The sequence below is a fragment of the Eupeodes corollae genome, chromosome 2, assembly GCF_945859685.1.
Source record: "Eupeodes corollae chromosome 2, idEupCoro1.1, whole genome shotgun sequence".
Lineage (NCBI taxonomy): Eukaryota > Metazoa > Arthropoda > Insecta > Diptera > Syrphidae > Eupeodes > Eupeodes corollae.
The window spans coordinates 145,012,654-145,036,471 of NC_079148.1; the positions used below are offsets into that span (position 1 = coordinate 145,012,654).

Below are 23,818 nucleotides of genomic sequence, written 5' to 3' on the forward strand. Positions count from 1 at the left end.
AACTGAAAAATATAATCAATCGACAAAAATAGACGAAATCTATAAAAGTTCAACTACAAATAAATGAATAATAATTCACAGTTGAAAGTGAAAACTAATTTCAAATCCATAACACAATTTTTTCTTAACCATTTTAAAAGACAAACAACTTAAAAGATTTACAATTTCTTATTCTTAAGACCTGTTGTCTAACATGTATCTTTGCCCTTAAATATATACACAAAGAAACCATAAGACCTTTTCAATATTATAATCTTTGTTTTTAAATGAATTAAATTGATAAAATAGAGAAAAGTAAAAGAAGAAATGACAACTTTCATAAAATCTAAACCTTTAGATAGTAGAAAAATGATAATATTGTCTTAAATATGAGTCACGCGATCATAAAAGGTCTTTTATCTTAATGATTTGTTCCACAGATCGATCGTGCTTTGTAGTCCATGGCGGCGGAGTCTCGATCGTTGTAGAATTAGTGAAGCGGCCACGGCGGCATGGCGTCAAAACTGTGATATTTATTATCATACGGTTCTATGGTTTTATGAAATTTACATAAAATGCTTTTTTTTGAAGTGAAAATGAAAGCTTTGACTTTGGTATAATTCTATCTCATCCCACTATCAATTAGACATCAGAAGACTATAGATTTTGTTTTTATTGACTTTTTGTCTTTTAGTCTTTGAATACCTAATCAAGTGAATTTTGAGGTTCTAATTTGAATAATTAGACATTCCTGCTCTAAGAAAATTAAAAATACATTTTTGACAATAAGCCACAAACGAAGTCAAAATACCCTTCATACGTGAGCTTCTTCTATCATGTTTTCAAATGCATAAAGATTGCAATCATTGGTCTTATGCAAAGCTTCGAAAACAAACTTTTTTAAGTTAAAATGGAACAATATGCATCATTTGACACATAATTATAAACCTTTAATGGTTCACAATAAAACATTTACTGATTTAATTTTTAAGAGCTCTACATCACAGCCACTAATGGAGAACCCTTTTCTAAGATTTCTCAACTAATTTACATGTTAAAAAGTGTAATAAATCTTAAAAAAAAACGTCACAACTATAAACAAAGTATAATTTAGTAATCTATCATCGAAAACTAAATATTTATTTGATCATATAAGTTCAGCCTTGTAACAAAAGTTAGAGTTATGTAGTTGCAAATTCCAAAAGTGATAAAAAAAAGTTACTAAATGAAAACAAAAATTTGAACGCTTTTTCGAGGTTTGTAATAAAAATTTCAATTGATTTGAATTGGAATTTCTGCAATAAAATGTAACCTATAGTTTTTTTTATTTATTTATAAATAAAAACACAAAATGACTTTCATTTTCGATTTGAATAAATTATGTTAAAAAGATTTGTTTACCATACATCACAAATACTCCTTCCATAAACAAAAATCGAAAAGCAATTAGGAAACTTGAAACTTTGCATATTGATTAGTATAATAATATATTGATAGTAAATTTACAACATTAGACCTATTTTTTTTTAGTATTTTGAAGTAATTATGATAATTTTGTTAATTTTGAAATGAAGTAATGAAATGCGAGCATTTCTGTGACCTATTCATATTTTAAAAACGAGTCTAATTGCAATAAGCACGACAATTACTAATGACAGATTTAACAAAGTCAGTGGTTTTCCTTCAAATGTAAATGTATTGAAGGTTTTCCACCGAATTTAAAAAGTCAATATTTGGTGACCTACGATATTGGTACATTTCAATTCAAATTCAAAAAATTGATTTAGAAACTTTGATGAAATTTTACATTAAAATGGAAGTCCATAAAAGTTTAATTTCTACCTGTCTACTTTGATGTTTTTAGTTTTAAACACACACTCAAGGGGATATTACTACCCTTATTATGCAGAGGCACAGTGTGAGCACTAGGAAGAGGAGAGGGGGTTTAAAAGGTGATGTCGGTGCATATTGGTTTTAAATTCCTGAATATTGCAATGATTAGGAAGGACAGAGTGTGGTAAGGCATTCCACATTCGCGTAGTACGGCTAAAGAACGAATCTCTGTATTTGGCAGTAGGGCCGAAGTTGGACTCGAGGGTATAGTGATTGAAGCGCGAGTACTTCTGTTGAACTGTTTAAGGTGAGGAATGCAGCTGGCTATTTCACTACAACTTAAACCGTTAAAATAACGTTAAAAAAGGGTGAGACAAGAAACCTTAAAATGTTCAATCGAAGTTAATAAACTTATGATGATATTATCACCTACCAATTTAAATGCTCTACGTTCAATGCTTTCCAAGAGGCTTAAATAAGTTGTATTAGCATAAACTTAGAGATGGGAGTTATACTTAAGCTTTGGATGTATATTAGTTTTGTAGATAACAGCCAGATCAGAAGGTGTGAAACATTTCTTGCATCGCCTAAGGATACCCAAACACCTTGCGGCGTTTTTGGCAACATTGCGTATATGATCGTTCCACAAAAACGTGAGACACACACCGAGAATATCGAGATGTTCAGTCTCTTTGATGCAAGTGCCATCCATGGATAATGGCAAGGGGGTTATGTATATCTCGCTTTAACGATACAAGCCAGCATTGCGTTTTCGAAGCATTAAATTTCACGCGGTTTTTTAATGCCCATTGTACAATGCTGTTTAGGTCGGAATTTAATGAGCTTTTCATATTTTGTCGTTGCAGTTTCACATCCGAAAAAGAGAGATGTGTGTCAGAAAACGGAACAGTATTAGATTTTGTAGACAGGAGATCATTAATAAAAATGAGAAAGAGTGTTGGAGGTAGAACAGAGCCCTGGGGCACAACAGCATTTATTTTATAGTATTGAATCCATTAAATTCTAATTATATTGAACTATCTGAAAGGTAATTACTAATCCAATGAAGCAGGGATTCATGAAAACCGAAAGCACGCATTTTCGATAATTGAGCCTGATGCCAAACCATATCAAATGCTTTTGAAATATCAAGTGCAATAACCTTAATTTCCAAAGCGATGTACAGATTTGTTAAACTGTTCAGTGAAAAGAAGCATGAGATCACTAGTGGACCTATTGCTACGAAAGCCGTATTGTCGGTCATTAAGAAGATTTCGATTTCCATGATATTTCCTTAGCTTCATCAGCGTTTCCATGACTTTAAAAAGAAGTGACTTAAGTGCAATTGGTCGGTAATAAGAGAGTGAGGAAGATTCGCCTTTTTTGGGAATAGGCTGGACTAATGCAGTTTTCCATCATCTCGTAACGAGACCTGAGGAGTAGGACAGATGAAAAGCTTACGCAGTGGTTTTGCCAGCGTTGAACAAAACATCCTCTTCAGAACAAAAGCATGGCTACCATCCTGACCAGCGGATTTATGTGTGATTAGCTCTCTAAGGACTAATGAACTTCCACGTCCGATATTCGGGTGGGCTCGTTGAACAGTTGAGTTAGGTGGTTCAACTCAGGGAAGATCGTGGCACACACTCCATCGAGTATTGTCTGGCCCGAATGTAGATTCGTGTACATTGAAATCGCCCGTATAACAACAATTTCAGTGCGAGGATATGACGAAACAATTCTTTGGATGGAATCAGACAAAGCATCAAATTAACAAGAAGTTGATATTCTGTCTAAATTAGTTCTTCGGTAAAGGAAGCGTTAGTGAATGATTTGCTTATTTACGGAAAATATAAACTTCATATAACTTTTAAAAGGATTCCCAGTTTACAAATGGTAAAAAGGTTAAAATAAGTTTTACTCAAACCTAAAATGGTTCGTTTTAGCACTGTGTAAAAAAAGTTAAAAATTCGAAAAATTTGTGGATTATCAGAATGCTTTGTATTTTATCTGGGACTCTATTTTTATAATTTTTAAAACGGGTTTTGTCAATCCTACCCAAATTTTGCATTCTTTGCTTTCTTTATGAAGCTCTTTGATATTTAAATAAATTTTGGCTACATTTCGTCTAAAATTGTAGTATTAAAGTATCGGATTTATGTGCCAACTACGCGCTCATCAATTGAACTTTAAAAAAATAAACGGTTACTGACTTTAATTTAACTTATGTACATATATTGATAGCACTTAAGATTTCTTCATAAAAAGGAAACACCGTTCTTCGATTCAGATTTTATATTACTCAGTTCGGTTCTAAAGTCGATTTTAATTTTTATTTATAACATTTTGTTTTAAAAAAAACCGCAGCATTAAATGTTTTTATTTCACAATTTACTTTTATTGCAATATAACAAGAGTTTCACCAGGTAATTTGTTTATACCATCCTTTTAGCGTTCATAACATTTTGGAAAAAAGTCTCGTAAAATGTCGTGTTCACGTCCGTAAGTTATGGACTAACGAAATTGAAAAGAACCACTTTTTCGTTCTCATGAGAAAATGTCTGAAAGGTTGAAAGGTTTAACTAAATTGAAACGGAAATAGTAAAGAAAAAGAGGTTTTCACAGCTTTTGGAGGTCCATAATTTACGACACGTGGTCTCGATATTTTAATGTAGTTTTTCAACTTACTATCTCTCATTTTGACCAATTTTTTTGTCTTTACTGAACTATTTACTTTTTTTTTGCAAAACTAAAATGTGTAAAATGAAAGATCAATGAATTTTTCGAATATTTCATTTAAATTCTAGAGCAAACAATTTTTAATTCATTTCGAATAAAGAAATCTTTATCAATAATTTATCAGACTCAGTTTCAGACACACTGTCAATTGCAGAGATTCTCTTTCCAGCTGCACAACAAGAATGTTGAATATTCTATTCATCTCTGTTTTGTCCTTCCATTTTAACGTTTTTATAGTCTGTTTAAATAACAATTTATAGAGTTTTAATCTTTGAAAATTAATATTTTCTTAAAATAAATGTTGTTAAACTTAACGTTTGATTTTTTTTTTGTACAGAACTTATAATGTTAGAATTTGGATAATGTGAAACAGAATGGGAAAAAGACGAATATTAAAAAGTAGACCATTGTATGTACAGCCTGAACTTTGAAGAACAGAAATACAAAGCCAGAATTATGATCCGCTCCCCTAATTCTACGACATTCAAAAAGGAAGTGTTTTGAAAATGTTGCCTTTCAATTTGCTTAGATTTGTTTGTATTGCGTATTAAAATTGTCAAAAAATGTACTAACACAATTTTCAAGAAGTTATTGTTAGAAAATCAGGAAACAAGTCCAATGTTTTTAAGTGTATGCAAACCCAATTGGCGGACAAAATTCTGAGAAAATATTTGTTAGTACAAAAATATATTTTGTCCCAAAAAACATTGTTTATAAAATAATTAAAATGTTGTACAAAATTCAAATAACTTCGTTATAAATTTTCAAGCTATTGTCAAGATAAAGTACGAGCTATCCATTTGTAAATTTAGTCCTTCTTTATTCTCTTCTCTTAATTTTCCTTATATGACTTACTTAACTATATAATTAAATAAACTATTAAATAATTAAAATCGATAATGAATACATTTAACCACATTTTGTTCGCACATAAAAAGCGTAAAAAACCTATTAAAATAGTACACATTTTCCAATAACATTGGCATTCACCACTTTTGTTGCTTTTTTTGTTGTTGTTGTTTACTTGTACTTTAACACAAGTTGTCTCTCCATAATATGTTCATGTTCAAGGATATGCATACACATATATATTTTGTCCAAAAATGGTAAAAATCCATCATCACTTTACAACCTCCAATGTCGAACATATTCCAACATTCAAAAATAATGTAAGCAATTTTCAGTCCCATAACACAATTTTAACATAACTTATTTTGCTAAAAAAAAAGAAGCCATGTTGCCTTTATATAGGATACGGATGATGATAGTGGAAAAACTGCTAACTGCATGCAGTATTCAATGCGTTATGCATATAGATAAGGCTCTACGAACTCTACGAGTATTACCAATTTCAGACATTTTAACTACTACACTTTATCCAATTAAGGCAAAACTATTAAAATTGAAAATTCAAATGAAAGCGCACTGATGTGCGCAATGTGTGAGATTTTGTGACCATCTATCCCAGAGTTGTTGAAAATATTCATGGTTTATAGGAAGGCATGGGATATGATAAAAATTAAGGCACATTTATACAGCAATGGTCAAAATAATAGGAACATTTGCGGAAAAAACACATGCAATAATCTTTTTCGGTTTAAAAAGTAAAACTTTGAATAGCATTTTTAATAAGGGATTGATTTCGAAACCATGTTTAATATTTTAACATTACATAAAAGAGACATTTTATTAAGTGAGATTACGAAAGTAGACCCAAGTTCTAAAAGCATGTTGTTTTTTATAAGTTAGAGACTCGTTAAAATGGCATCTATGGTCTTATAAACTAACATAAGAGAATCTGAAGCTTATCAAATTGCAGCGATATTCACAATTCCTGCAACAGGCTTACATTAACGTACTCTCTCTACAGAAGCCGATTCAGTTTTCAAAGCTATACTACATAAACCATGATGCCCATAGGGCAAAAAAGAGATGCGTATTGTTGAAAAAACAATTTGGATATTTGAATTGAAAATTTTGACATGGGTCTTAGAGAGATCCGTATGCTCGAGATATTTTTTCGTTCAGATAATATCAACAAAAGATTCAGAAAGGACTTTCAAAAATATATAGTGGGTGTTTTTTTACCATACTAATTTATAAGTCAAAAAACTGAATATTTGTGAGCTCGAATGTTTGACGAACAAAAACCGATGTATTCAGAATACATTTTTTTATACGAAGAATGACGGTTTTGATATTTGATATATGTACATGATTTCTAGAAAAATCGATTTGAGTGTTTTTTGAAAAAAATACAAAACACAAAAACGTAAAAGTGGAAAAAAATTATTTTCGATTTTAATATTTTCATGAGCAAAATAAATATTAACTTTAAATTGCCTCACAAAAAATTTCATTCTAAGATTTTTAGGGCATCAATTGGAATTTTTGGAATCAAATTAGCAACCAAATTTCAACAAAACAATGTTTAAACTTGAAAGGGTGATATCATTAGAATTAAAGGTTATTTCTTTTGGGCGAAAATGTGTCCGATTATTTTTACTGATGAAATATTTTGCAAAAAAAGTACATTTTGACAAATCACAGAACGTTTCCTATATGAAACTTCCTCTTAGATGACGTTTTCAGCAGACTAACGCTCTGGTTTCAAAATAACAAAATGTATGTTTTTGAGTGATGAACCTAACATTTTTCTTAGACGAATTCCATTTAGTGCAAGATCAACGAGACTAGACAAGCTAACTAACAAACAAAATTCTCTAAACATGTTTAACTGTAACTAACTCAACATCTCTTGAAAGATATAAATACCAAGTTAGCTTCATTAGGAAGAATAACTTATTTAATTAAATTAAAATTAAGAATTTTTAAATACATATAAAATAAAAAGAAAAAAAAATCAAGAAAAGTCTTCAAAACTATGTCAGCCTTTTATGAAGCCTTCAGCAAATAGATTCCAAAATATTAATAGCCAATATTTATTTTTAAAAATTACTTATTATTAAGTTTGCTCAGCTTTTTTCTTAGATGTTGCTCAAATTAAAGGTTTGGCACTTGGGACTTGAGTACAAACTTCATTACGAAATCATATTTTGAAATCGTTTTTACTATATAATGCAAGAAAATTTAAGCCGGTATACCACAAGTGAGTGTCTTAGGGCCAACCTTGTTACTTTTATTTTATGCAAAAGATATTCCAGTGGTTAACAGTCATGGGCACTTCAGTTGATGAGAGAAAAGTTCTTCACGTGATGTACCGTCACGTAGCGCATGAAAGTCTTCGATATGCACTCGCAGTAGAGTCTTTGAATGCACACGCAGTAGAGGAAGGCCAGGGATCAAGTTACACCCACAAATAAAAAGTGGCTTCACCAAACTTGCAGTGCGGACTTAAGTAAGTAAGCAAATAAGAACATTTTTCCAAATCTATAAAACCTAAAACAGTTCTTCCAAAGTTGTAAAATTTTAACTGTCTTATAGAAATCTTTAAGAAATGACTCTAAACAATAAATATTAGATCGGGTTTTAACAAAAATCATAAGAAAGATTTGATGGAAATTTTTCATGTATACAAATTTTTGAAATGAAGTTATTTAAAATTCAACTTCTAATTCTAAATAATTACTTTCAAAATGTATTTTCCAAAACCAAGAAATCATTAAATTCAAGGTTTTTCAAAACTTCATTTTCATTAGAATGAAATGAAGGCTCTTTACTTAGTATGAAAATTACAAAAAATTAAAGAAACGTATAAGGATACGTGTGTCTTAACTTTAAAAACATAGTTTTTACCAGCCTTTAACATTTTTAAAAAGACATATTTAAAAACCTGATGTGGTAGAAAAATAAGAGGCGAAATGCGAATTTAAAACTTAGTTCCTTTAAGAAGTATTGTTTTGTGAGTGAGTAAGAAAATAAAACTTAATTTTGTTATAAGCAGTTAACAAATAAAATCAATTGTTAGGTTTTGTCGAAAACAATTGTTTTTTGAGTTGTAATCTAGTATTTTTTTTTAAAACAGTTTAAACAACGCTTAGTGCGTTATACTGTCATGCCAGAGGTCTTCGGTTCTATCACTGCCTGTGCCATCTAAAGTTTTTTTCACGGGTACTGCCTCTTGCGAGGAATTTGCAAATTCTACAAGAGTAATTCTTGTAATGAAAAATACTTTCTCAAATTAGCCGTTTGGATCCGGCTTAAAAGTACTCGCACACAGGAATGGTTGAGAGTTGTAAGTCAGTAGGACCTAGTTCTCAGCGGACTGTTGCACAACCCAATTTTTTTTTAATTTTTTTATGAAAGCTGCAGTATGCGGACTTCTAAGTATTGATAACATAAATTACTTGATAAAAATCCCAAATTAAGAAACATTAACGAACTATTTACCATATTAAATTTAATTGGTTACTTGTAAGATTTATTTCCTGACATAAGTGTTAAAGACATAATTACCAAAACATTAAGCCTCGTCCCTATTTTTTTAGTCATAGCTGTACGTATGTGAGCTATCATCACTATGATCATGGTCATCAATTGCAACTTTTTTCTACAAGGAAATTATTTAATTTGTTTTTAAGACTTTGAGCTGCGATGAACTGAATTAAGTTGAGGGGAGGATTAAAGAGATGGTAGGTACTTGATGGTTATCCACTTTTCAACTTTACTGAAACTGACTACCTCAATTTGCTACAAATCTCATTACTTAAAATTTTTGCCTCATGCAAAACTCTAGTCGAGTCGAGGAGGTTTGTAAATATAAACACATAAACATAACTACTATAGACCTGTTTGATGTTTGGTTAGGCTAAATATGGGAAGTACATGTTATCCTTGTGGCGTGTGACGACCGACGACGCGATGTGCGTGTTGTGCCTGTATATTAAGGCGGCGGCGTTAAAATCTCACCAATATGGAATTAGTGTTGACGTGAGATGTGAGTTGCCTTTAAAAGGAGAAAACTTAAAACAAGTTTACGTGTTACTATTTCTTCCTTTTTCAACATCACCCAAAAAGATACAAGATATAAAGTTTATTTTTCGAATGCCTAGTTAAAGTTTAATCGTCGCTCGGCAAACCGTGCGTCGCCATTGCCAGTAGCTGCGTTGCTGCAGCCGCATAGATACTTGCTTCGGGTATAGTCATAAGTCTTGAAACATATATTTACCTACCATTGAATCTTTTCGAGATAGTTAACGTAGTTTTTAAGATATTATAGCTACACCAACTTCAACCGCACTTCGCTTCACTTCGTTTTACGCAAAGCAAAGTGCGTGGCCATCATCCTTCCTTATTAGCGACAACATCACATAAAGATTTATCGTTATTATTCAAAGGAGTGAAGGGAGGTATAGATACAGAGAGAGGGTAAGGGGACTAAGACTTTATGTCGTTGAATACAAATTGGCGAAAGGAAAAAATCAGGCCAATCCTATATAACAAAAAATAAGAAAAAAGGAATAACTGGTCTTGTTTATACCTACTTCAGACGATATTTTATAATAGTTGAACTTATATATGTATCTACTTCTATTTTAGGCTCCTTAAGGGGTGCAGTGTATAATTTTGTATTGTACTTTGTTCATGCCACACGCATTTTTATAAAAATTTATAAGAAATTATTATGGACGTAAGAAATATATCAACAATAGGAATTTGCTTGTGAGAACGAATATTTTGTTTGTCTTTTTTTGGTCTTGGATGGGCGTTCAGAAAAATAGATAGATATCGAATTTCAAAAGATGAAGACAGATACAATGATTTATATTTTATACATAAATCAAAAAAATCCAAAAAAGCTGAAGCAATTTAAAAAATAAATTAAGTTTTGAAATGAGGTGTAAAAATGCAAGAGGAATCTAAAGAAAGGGACATAAGTCCACATTGCTTATTTTTGTCTTATTTATTGTTTATTAATAAATAAATAATTGCAATGATTATGATTTAAGGTTAAACTTTTGGTTGAAAAAAGGAATTTGTTTTTTAAATGATTTTTATGGAAGAAAATCATCAACTCTTTTGATTGATCCATAATTGGAAACATACAATTTTGATAGGGTAAACATTTTTTTTTTCAGAAAATTAACTTTTCAAAATTTGACTCAAAATATTATTAATCCTATAGAAACAAAAGAGAATTATTTGAAAATCTGAATTTCAAACGCATATAAATTCTGAATATTGAATCGTAATTTTTCGAATTAGAAATCCAAGCTACTAATAGATGCTATTTTCCAATAAGAGGTTTCATTTTGAACATACCACTTTTCTGACAGCTGACACTTTGAAAGTGTCAGATTTTAACATATGACAAGTAAAATGTATGTTTTTATTAAAAATATAATGATTGACGCTTCAACAATGCATTGGAACTATTAAAATTCGGTACTAAAATAGTTAACATTTTAAAGTCACAGTTCAAATATTTGCAAGAAAAAATTTATGACTGCGTTATTTTTCAAAGTGATGATCACATTTTAGGCTTGTGATTCAAAATCTTAAGACTTTTTTCTTAATGACCAAGTGAAATACAAGGTCTATGAAAATGTGAGAATTGGGCGTAGAAATGTTTTCAATTTTATTCCTGACAGTCTCACTTGCTCCTTAAAATAAAATATAGATCAATTGAGCTTCTCCTCTCAACATCGGCATTGTAACACTATAAATTTCAAAAGACTTAATTCCCAAACGTAAAAAATATTTTTTACCATTAAATTTGACCGAGTTAGTTTATTTATAACTTATAACAAATAACTTACAGTATAATCCAAAAGATATGGCAAAATGTAAGGGTTTTTTTCTCACTTAATTGGATTTTTCACTTTAACAAAAAGTGAAAAAGTTTCAATCAAGTGAAGGTTGGATAAGTTTGGAAAAAATCTCAGACTTTTGATTTCGAAATTGGCTGGACACTATCACAAATTCCAAAGTCATTTTTCGTGAGAAATATATGTATAATGATAGTGAAAAATACAGAACAAATGAAAACGTTCAGAAATTGTGTTCCCAGACTAAGCTTAAGATTCTAGTTGAGCAGGTTAGATTTCCTAGAAATGATACATAGTTCTTTGTGTCCAAATGAAGTAATTGGAATAACAAGTAAAGTAAAACTGACTTAAGTGAAACGACAAAATGAAACTTTTTCATTTGAATGAAAAGTAAAAAAAAATGTCACGTAAGACAATAAGTGATACAAAATTCAAGGACATTTGATCTTTTAAATTTGATTTATTTTTTCGTGATATAAATTAAGTGAAGTTGACAAATATAGAAGACGTCGATTTTTTGTTAATTTTTTCACTTTGAATTTTCAATGAAAATATAAAATTTAAATTGAGTTCCCTAGAATTTTTTTTTCGTTTTATTAAATTAAAACTTATTACAAGTTCATAAAACCACGCTAAAGAAAGACTTGAAACGGATTTCTTTTTCAGTTAAATGAAAAGTGTAAAAAACTAGGCGAAGTTCGAAGAAGTGAAAATTGAAATTTCAGGAAAATATAAAGTTAAAGAAATTCAAACTTTTGTTCATGATAAAAATATGGTAAAGGTTAAAACATGAAAGAATTCGAGGCTTTTAGAAATTTGTTCACTTAAGGTTTTCACATATATTTTAGTTATCCAAAATTCACCTAAGCAAAGTGGTTTAAAAGGAATTGATCCGAAAATATATAATTATGAAAATACTTTTCTCTTAAACGTATTTTTCTTTTAAGTAGGGGTTTTTACAACTGTTTTTATGCATTTTATTATAACTTAGTTCTAATACGAACTAAGACCCAATTAAATGATAGTCAGTTTCATTACAAATTAAAGGAGTTGATTGAAGTGAAATAGTCGCCAGTTAAGTGGCAGAAATAATTCAATTCAATATTTCACAGGTCGTACTATGTGCCAAATTTATAAAAGTTTGATTTAATAGTAGTTATAATATTTTGTCCATTTAAAGTAGAAGTTATTACGAGTGCAGTGAACGTAAGAAAAACTCTTACAGCCTTCTTTCAACCAAGTGGGTGTTTTGGTTAAACAAAAAAGTAAACAAATTTCACTTAAGTGGAATCCGTGTATGTAAAAATATATGGGTGTTTTATGCTTAAAGTAGTTGTATTTATTTTCTGAAGTTGTCTGAACAAAATCAAAACTGGAATGTTTTATTTGTAATAAAAATATGATGAAGGTGTAAAAACACAAGTGATCAGAAATTTTTTGTTGTTTTCGATTCTTTTTTTCGCTTCAGATTTTCGGTGAAGATTTATTTATTTATTCAGCTTAATAAAAGCTATCATAACTTTACTTAACTTAACTTAACACTAGCTTAACATTTTTTTTTTGCAGTTTTTGTTATCAGTTTTCAACATTAATGTACAAAAACTAACAATTTTGATTTGATTTGACTTAAAATTACAAGGGACGGGGAATTCGGACTCAAAAAGGGAAAAAGTAAAGGGCATCTTTCAGATGCGATTTGGAAATGTTGAAATCGAAAACTACCATAGCAGCGTTGCAGTGACGAAGAATTCTGGACATTGGTTCAAAGTGCCCGTAATAAGTGCGGTGATGAGGGATATAGAAAAGGGAAACAGATAGCAGATTTCGAGGGTTGGTGTTAAGATGAATATCACTCAGGAGTGCCGGGGAATCTATATTGCCCATTAACAATTGGTCAGCAAATAATATATCAGCGTTTTTCCGTCTAATATCTAAGGGCTGCAAACCTATCAGTTTTAGTCGATCGGCATGAGGAGGCAAGTTGGATGTATCATCCCAGGGGAGGCCACGTAAGGCAAATCGAACGAAACGTCTTTGAACATTTTCAATTCTAAGTGAATGGTTTTCATAAAAGGGAGACCATACTTGGCATGCATAGAATAAAGGCTTGCAATGGAAATAAAAGGAATCATAAACTAAGCTTTCAAAAAGTTTTGGAATGCATGAAAGTTTAGAAATACGTCTATAATTGTTAATTTCAGTTTTATTGCCTTGTTTATGAATGGGAAATATAAATGAATCTTTTCATATATGAGGAAACACACCTTGGGAAAGAGAGAGTTCAAAGAGTGCAGTTACAGGCTTTGACAGAGAATGCATACATTTTTTTAGAACAACTGATGGGAGGCCATCAGGACCAGGGCTAATGTTTTCTTTGAGGCTTACGATTTTGGCAACTACCATTTCTTCAGTTATTGTAAACGATGAAATGGAAGTTTGAGTGCAACCATCTAAAGTAGTGTGGATCAGGATTCTGCAGATGTTCAGTATACGATTAGCTAAAGTAATTAGCAAACAGATTTGATATGGTTGTTGGATCAGAGGAGATTATGTTGGAGCAACTCATTGAAGGTGGAAACCCATCAGATTTTCGTTTGAAATTTATAAAATTCAAAAATGTCCTTGCATCAGAAAGAAGGTTATTTTCCATTTGGTAAAGGTATTGGTTATAAAGGGATTCCCTTAATTCAGAGAAAGAATTATAGGCGAGAAGATAATTGTTGTGATCAGTATCAGATTTGGACTGTAAAAAGATCTTCCAAAGCTTGTTACGGGTATTTCTTAGGCTACGGAGCTCTCTGCTGTACCAAGGGGGAGCAGAGGTGAAATCTTTTCTACGAGAGAACGGTACTGATTCTTCAATACGAAAGAAACAAATAAAACCAATTTGTAAGGGACTCAACTGTTAAGTGGAGGGATCTTAATTCAAAGTCGGCTGAGCTAAGAAGATTGTTAAGTTAGGAGAAATCAGCCCTACAAAAATCATAACAGTAATTTTCCATTTCAAAAAAGTTGTGTTCAAATTCAATGGGAAGGAGAGATTAAGGGGAGGATGATAGCGATCCAAGGTTGAGAGAAGGTGAGGGCTCGGGTAGATATAAAATTTTACAAAAAATATGTGTCACGCATCCGTATTTTTCACTTATCCTTGTTTCAGCAAAATGAAGTGTTTTCAATTGTTCCACAAAAACTAGTGGATTCATTTTTTTTGTATATAAGTACAAATTTTTCACAGATCGTAGGACAAGTAATAAAAATGTTGAGTTCCATAAAACTCATGGTATTTTGTTTATATTGAAATAGAGCGAAAGGTAAACTAAGAGCTGCTTAAGATAAACAGCAGAATTTCTTGGTTATTTCGCTTGAGCCCATTTTTCACGTTTACAAAAGTTGAAAAAGATTGTCTTATAGGAGGATTCCGAATAAGTTAAAAAATAATTCGTGAAATTTATTGGCAAAATAAATCAAACTAACCATTTTTTCATATTCGATTCCTTTTTTCCTTACGTGAGCTTTTTGAAAATATAAACATTAAATAAAACGTGTTTCAAGTATCCGGGTTTTTTAAATAATTGAGTTTTTTCCGAGGGAATATTATAAAGGGGATGATTTTTTTTTAATTACACTGATTTTTTTTCTTAAGTCGGTTTTACTGTATTTTACTGTATTTGAAAATATAGCATTTTGTTAAAAGCAGGTGGGAACCAAAAAATGGCGATATCATAAGTAAGTTCTTAAGCTTAGTTAAGTTTCCAATGAGTCTATGTTCAAGTGAATACAAATCTGTACAAAAAAACCTTATCACTTGTATGACTGACACTGATTGTGAGGATAAAAACTTTTTAAGAAAGGTTTTTTAGCCAAATCAAAAGTCATATAAAAAGAAGTTAATGCAAAACGTGGTTTCATTTTCAGATGTTCTTATCAGACGCATCCTCAAATTTGTCGAGCATAAAAAACGGAGACAGCTGTTTTTGAAAATGTAGTGAATATTCTAAATTCACGATTTTCGTGAAGTTTAAAAAAATCATGATTTCTAAGGGGCCAAAACGTGATGTGTTCCTGAATTTTAAAATATTCTGAGCTAGTAGACCCATTTCTGTGGTGCTTTTATTCAAAATTCAAAACACAAAAATATCACGTACCTAATACCTGAAGGTTTTGATTTACTTTTAAATGGGTCGAAACTACACATACATTCCCCTCTCCCCTCTATCATTTATTTATGTACGTTTGAATGCTTCCACATTGTTGTCCCTTCTTTTTAAATCACTGAACTGTTACAAAAAGCATTCCAAAAGAATCTACCTACCACGGACTTTACTGAAGATGAATTTTTCAGCAAGCTCAAAAGATTTATAATTTTTAGTTACCCCCAAAAAACTACTTATGCCAACTCTATGCAACATCTGCAAACTTGCATCTCCTGCACTTTTGCCGATGCGTAAGCTTAAATCTGAGTATAGAAACATTTTCTTAAAATAGTAAAAAAAAAGTAGACGAACCTGTTCTCCAGAGGACAGCAGCCCCGATGATGAAGATGACGATACCGACGACGATGATGGAGGCCAGCAAACGTTTCTCCTTACAAAGTGATTGCTGTTTCCATTGCCACCATTATTGGCTACGTGAGGCTGCAAACGGCCAACTGTCGCCTGATTCCCAGAGCCGGTGGTGCTGGTGGTGTTGTTGGTGATGGTGGTTACGCGATTTGTGTTACTACTGCTGCTGCTGCTGCTGTTGTTGCTATTACTATTGCAAGCGTTCCTTAAATGGTGCGACGAAGAAGAAGACGACGACGATGACAATGACAAACCATTATTGACAACACTTGCTGTGGGAATTATGGCAGATGTTTCTATATTCTGCCTTCTAGCCGGGATTGGGGGCACCGCGATCTCTGGCAATAGCTCTGAATTCCTTCTACTGATGTCGGTGGAGCACTTTCGATTGACCACCGTTGATGATGATGATGGGGGCAGCGGCAGTGGCAGCGGCGGAGGTGTTGATCCGCCATTCTTGTTGGTTGTCGTCGCCGTTATCGTTCCAATGTAGTCCATTGACTTTGATTGATTCGAGGCTCCAGAATTCAAGGACAACGACCGAGCAAATGAACTCTTAAAATATCGACATGGTAAGTTAAAGTCAAAATCTGGTGGCGACAAATCTGGAGCTGTAGCAGGGGTTTTCCCCTGATTTGGATGCCCTATTGAAGTTGGTTGGCTCAATTTAATGTTGTTATTGTTATTTGTGGCGATCGTGAATGTTGACAGCTGTGGTTGAGACTGCTTGGGATTATTGATCGCAATCATCATCACGATTGTCACGGGTCCGTTGCGTTGATTTGGTTGACTACGATGGTGGTTTTGATATTGTTCTTTATGGTTACTCGCGGTCTTGAGAAAAATTCAATTATGTATTTCTATTGAATGAAACTATTGACATGATCACAACTTTACGAGACACACTTTCCAATAAAATAATTTTGGAATAAATTTCAATACAAAAGGTGAGTAGGTAAGAAAACATAAGACACGATCACTTTTTCAGTTTCACGTTTTATTTTTCTTCTATTTTTTATTTATTTTGTGTGCTTCTTTTGATTTTGTTTAAGGATGATTAACATAAAGACACATGAAAGATTATAATTTTATTTTGTTTAAACAATTTTCTTTTATGATTTTCACGCGTCACTAATTTTTCTTTTTGTTTTTTCTTTTATGTGATTTTTCTTCTTTTTTTTGGCACAGTATTTATTTATTTCTCCACAAAATAAAACAGGAAAAATCTAGGTGAACCCAAAAGGAAATAAAAATCATAAAGAGAATCATAAATAATTAACGCAGAACAAGAACATAAAATAGAAACGGCCAATTCGTAACGGCACTGAGAAGTACCTTTAGATACTATGATAAATTTTTGAATTCGAAACGACAGAGAAATACACACCGGTCCAGCATCGACGGACTTTAAACACAGACTGTTTCCAAAAGACCGACAGAGGCAGGCAGGCAAGGCAACTCGCAAAACACAGTGGCTGTTGCAGGCAATGAGGCACATTGAGTTAGGTAGGTTGGTCTTGGTAAGGGCAGAGCAGGCAGAAGGCAAGCAGCACACAGCGGCATAGAAAACAATAACAAAACAACATTTGTGACAAAAAGTGCCGCCGAAGCGGAACACACAAAAAGGTAGCGAAGAACGATCCTCGCTCTATCGAGAGAGAGAAGACTCGTGCTGAAAAGTGTTGCTGATGGTGAGTTTTCTGGAATTTGGTGTAACAGGTGGTTTTGAGTTGGGATTTAAAATATTTTACAGTGAAATAGTGATTTTATGTTTTTTTCACTTTAATTAAATTTCCAATTGAAAAATTCGTGTCTTGGAATTTTAAAATTTGAATATAATTAAACAACCAGTATATATTTTTTACTTTCTTTAATACGTTCTTAGAAGCTTCTAGGACTTGCAGCTATTTTTAAAATAGATAAATAAAATAAGAAGACGTCTCAAATCCCAAAACCAATTTTTGTACCATCTTTAATACGTTATAAGAAGTTTATAAGACTTTAAGAGAGCTATTTTAAAAATAAATAAATAAAATCATAAGACGTCAAAGTTTGATGTCAAATGTCAAACTCGTCTTTTTTTGAAGTAACCTAAAATAGTAAAGGGTGGTTGCATTTTAAGCGCTACCGATGTGAAACACACTCGTAAGCCACAAGTTTTTCCCTGAATTTCTATTTGTCATTTCTGAATTTCTGACTAACTGAATTTGATCCATGGAAAGATACACACACGAGCAACGTGATAAAAATATTCAAACTCATTATGAAAATTGGCGTTTAAATCAATGTGATTTTTGTTGGTTAATTTATTTTTCCAAATGTGCGTACAATCCGAAAAATCCTGCAAAAATTTGAGCAAACCGGTACTATAGGAGATTTGAAGACACCAGTGCAGTGCAACTGCTGTAGTTCACGATAACTTGGTGAACAGCCGTTCGCCTTATCTCCATGTCGTGCCCAACAATTTCACATTTCACGATCGTCTTTGATGAACATTAGGCATAAAGACTTCCATTTACACGCTTACAAGGTGTAATTGACTCAAAAACTAAAGCCTCTTGATCATTTCATTCGGCGTGTCGTCAATGGTCAAAATGGTGGAAACAAATTGCAATAGTGGATGATAAACTTCAGAAGAAAACTAGCTTCAGCAATGAGGAACATTTTTACCTCAATGCCCCGGAATTTTGGCAAATGATTATCCAAGAATAAATGTCGAAAAACCAATGCACCCACAGAAAGTGACTGTTGGTGCGGTTTATTGGCGGACGGCATCATTGGATTGTATTTTGTCCAAAAAGAGCCCTGTTAGGCACTTACTGTGAATGGTGCAAGCCATCGGGAGATGATAACGAACTTTGTACAGCTCAAATTGGAGGACGTAGACAGTTCGGGGCCACTTGCCACACAGGTAACAAAACATTGGATCAACAAATTCAATGGCCATTTTATCTCACGTCAATTTCCCGTCAATGTCGTCTGATTTGAACCCGTTGGACTACACCCTTGGGAGTTGTTTGAAAAAATGGTGTAGATCAATAAGCCAGCAACAATTCAATAGCTAAAAGATTGGGAACATTATTGGCAAAGAACCTCAATTATTCCACACATCGGATGCAGGTGTGCCAAAGAGGTTACGATGGCCATTTGACCGATATTTTGTTCCATACATAATTTAACTTTACTAATATTATCATAATAAAAATAAATGAAAACGATTTCTTTTATAATTAGTGTTTTATTTGAAATGAACACTGGCTCTTAACATTAAACCACCTTTTATTAATTCCTAGGAAAACTAATGAAATAAGACTATGTTTTGAGACTGAACTGAAAAAAAAAACATTGAAATAAGTATTTGTATTCTTACTAATGTTAAAAAGTTGAGGACTTTGCCCATTTATTTGAACGCAGTAATCTCAGGAACTTTTCGTCCGATTTTCAATGATTCAAGATTAGAGAATTTTTCCCTTTTGATAGCTTGTACTGGGTTCACAGTGGGAATGGTTAAATTTTTTCTAAAATTATTTATGACAAATAGTTGTAAAAAAAGGACGGGACAGCATTATGACTATCTTCTACAGTTGGTTACAATAACAACAAAATTTGTTTTAAAATAAAGTATGAGAATAACGCAAGGGGGCTCAGCTAGTATTAAGATATTTTTAATAAAAGGTTAGACTTGAATTTTTAAAAAATCGTTTTTTATCATTTTGAAAATTGTTAAATAAATAATAAATTTTATTATTAAAGTTATTTGTGAAATTATTCATGATTTCTTATTATTCAAAACTTTAAAAGGATTTATCTCAGCACTGCGTTTTCAAAGCTTGATACACACAAACATTCGACTGACTTGGAACTTTTAATATATATCTTGAAAAATAAATTCTAAATGGTGTTTTTTTAGAAGTACAGTAGGTAACAATATTTGAACTGGTAGGCATTTTCCCAGCTATTTAGTGATTTACTTATGGTATGGTTTGACATTTTAATACAAATATATTGACAATCCTCGCTTCCAAATTGTAGAAATTTACTTTTAAAATCACTAACTTTTAGTTGAATTTCTCACAAGACCTCAAAAACTGATTGTTTATGTATTTTAATTGGTCAATACTTCTTTAAAAACGATACTGACCAGAACGATACAATCAATAGTGATCATGACAACGTACTTTTTTGTTCATGAATTGAAGTGGAGGATCCCGTGTCAGAACTGACTTATTAAACAATTGATAACCACATAGTTTTACTTTATGAAGCCTTGAATTGACCTCCAAAATTGTGTGATTTATCGTCAATTGACTGTTTTTTGTGGGGATAATGTAAAGTCAAAACGATTGATCACTTTAGTTAAAAAAAATAAAAAATTAGAAATCCATTTCAGAAATCATATATAAATTATAATATCAGATGATTATATATTTTAATAAAGTAAATTTTAGTTCAATTTAAGCAAATCAGCTTTGTTTTATTCAATTTAAAATAAATATAAATTATAACTAGGTAAGTTTTCCAAAAAGTATTTCAGTACCTTTCTAACTGTATTCATTTTATTCAGTAAGTACAAATAAAATAGTATTAAATGCAACACTGAAATTCTCCGCTCTCCATGATGTAGCTCACAAATACAGACAAAATGAAGCACAGCTGATTTATAATATCTAAAAAGCATGGAATTGAAACAAACCCCATAAATAGGTTTTGTTGATTTGAAATATTTCCCGCTACCTTTTCTGTATGGTGCTAATAATCATCAAAAATTTCATTTCAGATCTTTATATTGTGTGTTTGTTGTTGTTGTTACAATCACGATCTTACATCTGCGTTTTGCTTTTGCGATACTATTTGAGATTGTGCCCGAGTATCTTACTTATGGTAATGAAGATTCAATCAATAGATTCATTTTTCTTTCCCCCTTCTTCTTAAATCTTGTTATTTTACCTACCTCTCAATATTTTTTTTCTTTTTGCAACCTAACAAACAACAGATGTTTTTTGTGGTCTTTTTGTTCATTTCCGATTTTCAACTTATGTATGTAGCGTCTTGAGCAAGAAGCTCTTATAGGTAACTTACCTTACTAACGACTTTATGGATTCCAAGTTTCTACAATCTGCACTCCTCTAAAGACTTAAATGTCCTTATGGCTTATGGCAACAATCAAGTTTGGTTGATTATTCAGGCATATTTTGAAAATCTTTAAATATTGAGTTTAATTGAAAATATTAGAAAAATGATAACTCCTTAAAATATGTTATAATTTTCATTTACACTTCACCAACAATTGAATTGATTCCAATATTTTCATAGCATATTCTTAGGGTGATTATTATTTTGGGACAATTTTTGTGACAGAAAATACAAAAACCAAAATATTACTCAAAATGCAACGGATTTTTAAAATGATTTTCCAACTAGTCAAAAGATAAAATGGATATACTTATATTTTGAAATCAAGACTTTTGTTTTTTTTTTTTCCATAAACATAAATTGCGTTTTAATCAAATTTACTGGAATTATGTCAAAATGGTTTTGTCCTTTTTTTGTTTATATAGAAAATAATAAACTATAATCTTGAAAGGCTAATTCTATGTTAGTAGGAGGATACAAATGAGTGTAGTTGTATTTTGGTAATTAAAATGGTGCTATTTTCCAACCATAAGGAATGGCTGCACAAATGTGGTGGAATGATTGATCAGTAGTTCAGCAATTCAAATAACACGATATTAGTGCATTAATTAGGGCTCTAGGTAATCATATCTGTCGAACCCATGGTGAACATCAAATGACTCAGTGATTGCTGACCGTTAGAACTAGCATTGAATCACGGTTCAACTTTTAATAGTTTTGTCCATATACGAGTACATACATCTTAATACTGTGGTTTGGCTTTAAGTCATGACATGCTGCGTCTTAGGTTGTTTCTGATATCCAGTGGAACAAATCTAAAAGGCAATGTACGGATGCATATCTGGTTGACTTGGAGAAGGCCTTCGACACCGTCTGTATCTAAAGTTAAACAGACTTGACATTAGTAAACCACTTTATGCTTTATGACGTGCTTATTGGTAGACGGTTTATTGTCAAAATTGGCAATGTAACATCTATCTATCTATCTATCTATCGGCGGTTAGCTCGCCGATCTTATTCAGAATTTACACCATTGATCTGATAGCAAGTCTGACTCAGGCAATAGCGTACGCCGCCGACCTAATTGCGTACAGAACGGCTCCAGAAATTTAGGTTATCAAGACACTTTTGAAGGGAGACTTCGACAATATTCAGCAATATTGCGACGACAGGAAGTTGAAAATCAACTCCGCTGTATGGAGCTTCAAGGGATACGAGAAAGAACTGGAAAAATCTAGTAATCGTTGGACCAAATCTGGCAAATAAAAGACTCTAGGGACCTTGAAACGTCGAGAAATGTCAAAATTTTCAATTAGACAAATCTGTCTAGCTTTAAGATAGGTTTAAAATTGAAGTAATAAAAATGAATTTGAAAAAAAAAATTCAATAGCATTCTAGATGTGACAAAAATGTATTCGAAATTTTTACTTACAAGAAAACAATACGTCAACTTGTTTGAGGTGCGAACAAATTTTATATGAGAGTGCATGATGTCGATTTTGATGATATGTATTTTGAATGAGAAAGTTTCGGGAAGTAGAAGTTTACCAATTTTAATTTAGCAATAAAAAGTTATAGAAGAAAACTAAATTATTTTACATCAAAGGAACAATGGTAACATAAGAACGTGTTGAAAAGTGCATCCTTTATGGAAGGAGTCCCACTTTCTTTTGACTACCAACATTGAAATTAACTTTCAAAAGAAACAATACATAACATGTTACTAGTTAAACTGAACATTTGATAACGTAAAAAAAAATTTAAATACAGTTTTATTTTTATTAAAAACTCATACAAATATTAATATATATTTTTTCTTAATGTTAGTTTAAAATAGGCTTGTGAAACTTTTTCCTTATCTTCTGGGCTAATTTCGTAGACGAATATAAGTTTCCAGTTTCCAAAGTATTTAATTTTTTCGTAAATATAAATTTTATTTTCAAAGATCCAAAAAGTAGAATTCGTGAACGAAAATCTTATTCCAATTTTTTTTTAAATTGAAAAGAAAAACAAGTAAACTTTGCTTAAAAAGGTTTATAAATTTCAGTGTTTTCTACTGATTTAATTTGAAGTCACTTAACTTTCTAATTTCATTTTCTAAGGTAATTAAAAAATGGCTAATTCAAGAAAAGCTTTTAATGCATTGTAAATTATTCAGGATTTCAGATAGAGGGAGGAATTGTTTGGATGTGGATGCATTTTACTTAGCATTTTTAAAACTGCATTAGTTTTCTCTTGATTCCTTTCACTTTAAAAATGAAGTTCTACTTTTCCTATTTCCATAAAATGTCGAAATGTATTTTTAGTTTTTTGTTTGTTTTAAGATTTTGCCAAAGAAATGTCAATTCTGTGCTATTGTACTTGTTATTGACATTTAAATGACATTGTTCATATTTATTAACCCAGTTTATTAAAAACAATGTTAGTTTAAGATCAATGATGATAGTTTTCTTTGTTATTAAATTGAAATTGTATTACATTTTTATCAAAGGTGGTGAAATTAGATTTTTTAGATCTTAAGATTCAATATCATATCTAAAAATCTTATAATAGTGTCAGAACCAAAAACATGTCTTTATTGTCAGACGCAAAAAACTCTTTATTTAATACATTCTTAAGTTTAAGTGTTGTTTTTATAAAATGACAGTTTTGTTGAGGAGACGTTAAAAAACTTAACTTCGGACAAAAGAATTTATAGTAAAAGATTTTCTTTAGATTTTTCTCGAATATGAACATACACAAATTTAATAAAGTTTCTCATTTGTTATGTACATTAAATATTTGTAATAAAAATAAAGCTTTTTTTGTTAAACTGCCACAAACTTTTAAGTATCACACAATTTT

At 31.5% G+C, this 23,818-nt stretch overlaps 1 protein-coding gene across 1 annotated transcript in view; it reads right to left on the reverse strand.

The window, feature by feature from the left end:
- The window catches only part of LOC129947197 (serine-rich adhesin for platelets), a 93,705-nt gene extending 76,433 nt beyond the window's left edge, over nucleotides 1–17,272 (reverse strand). Inside the window, exon 1 of the mRNA XM_056057648.1 lies at nucleotides 15,785–17,272. Within this exon, the coding sequence (XP_055913623.1) occupies nucleotides 15,785–16,594 (810 nt within the window). The 5' untranslated portion in view covers nucleotides 16,595–17,272. The remainder of the gene's footprint in view (nucleotides 1–15,784) is intronic.
- Nucleotides 17,273–23,818: the final 6,546 nt, after the last annotated feature.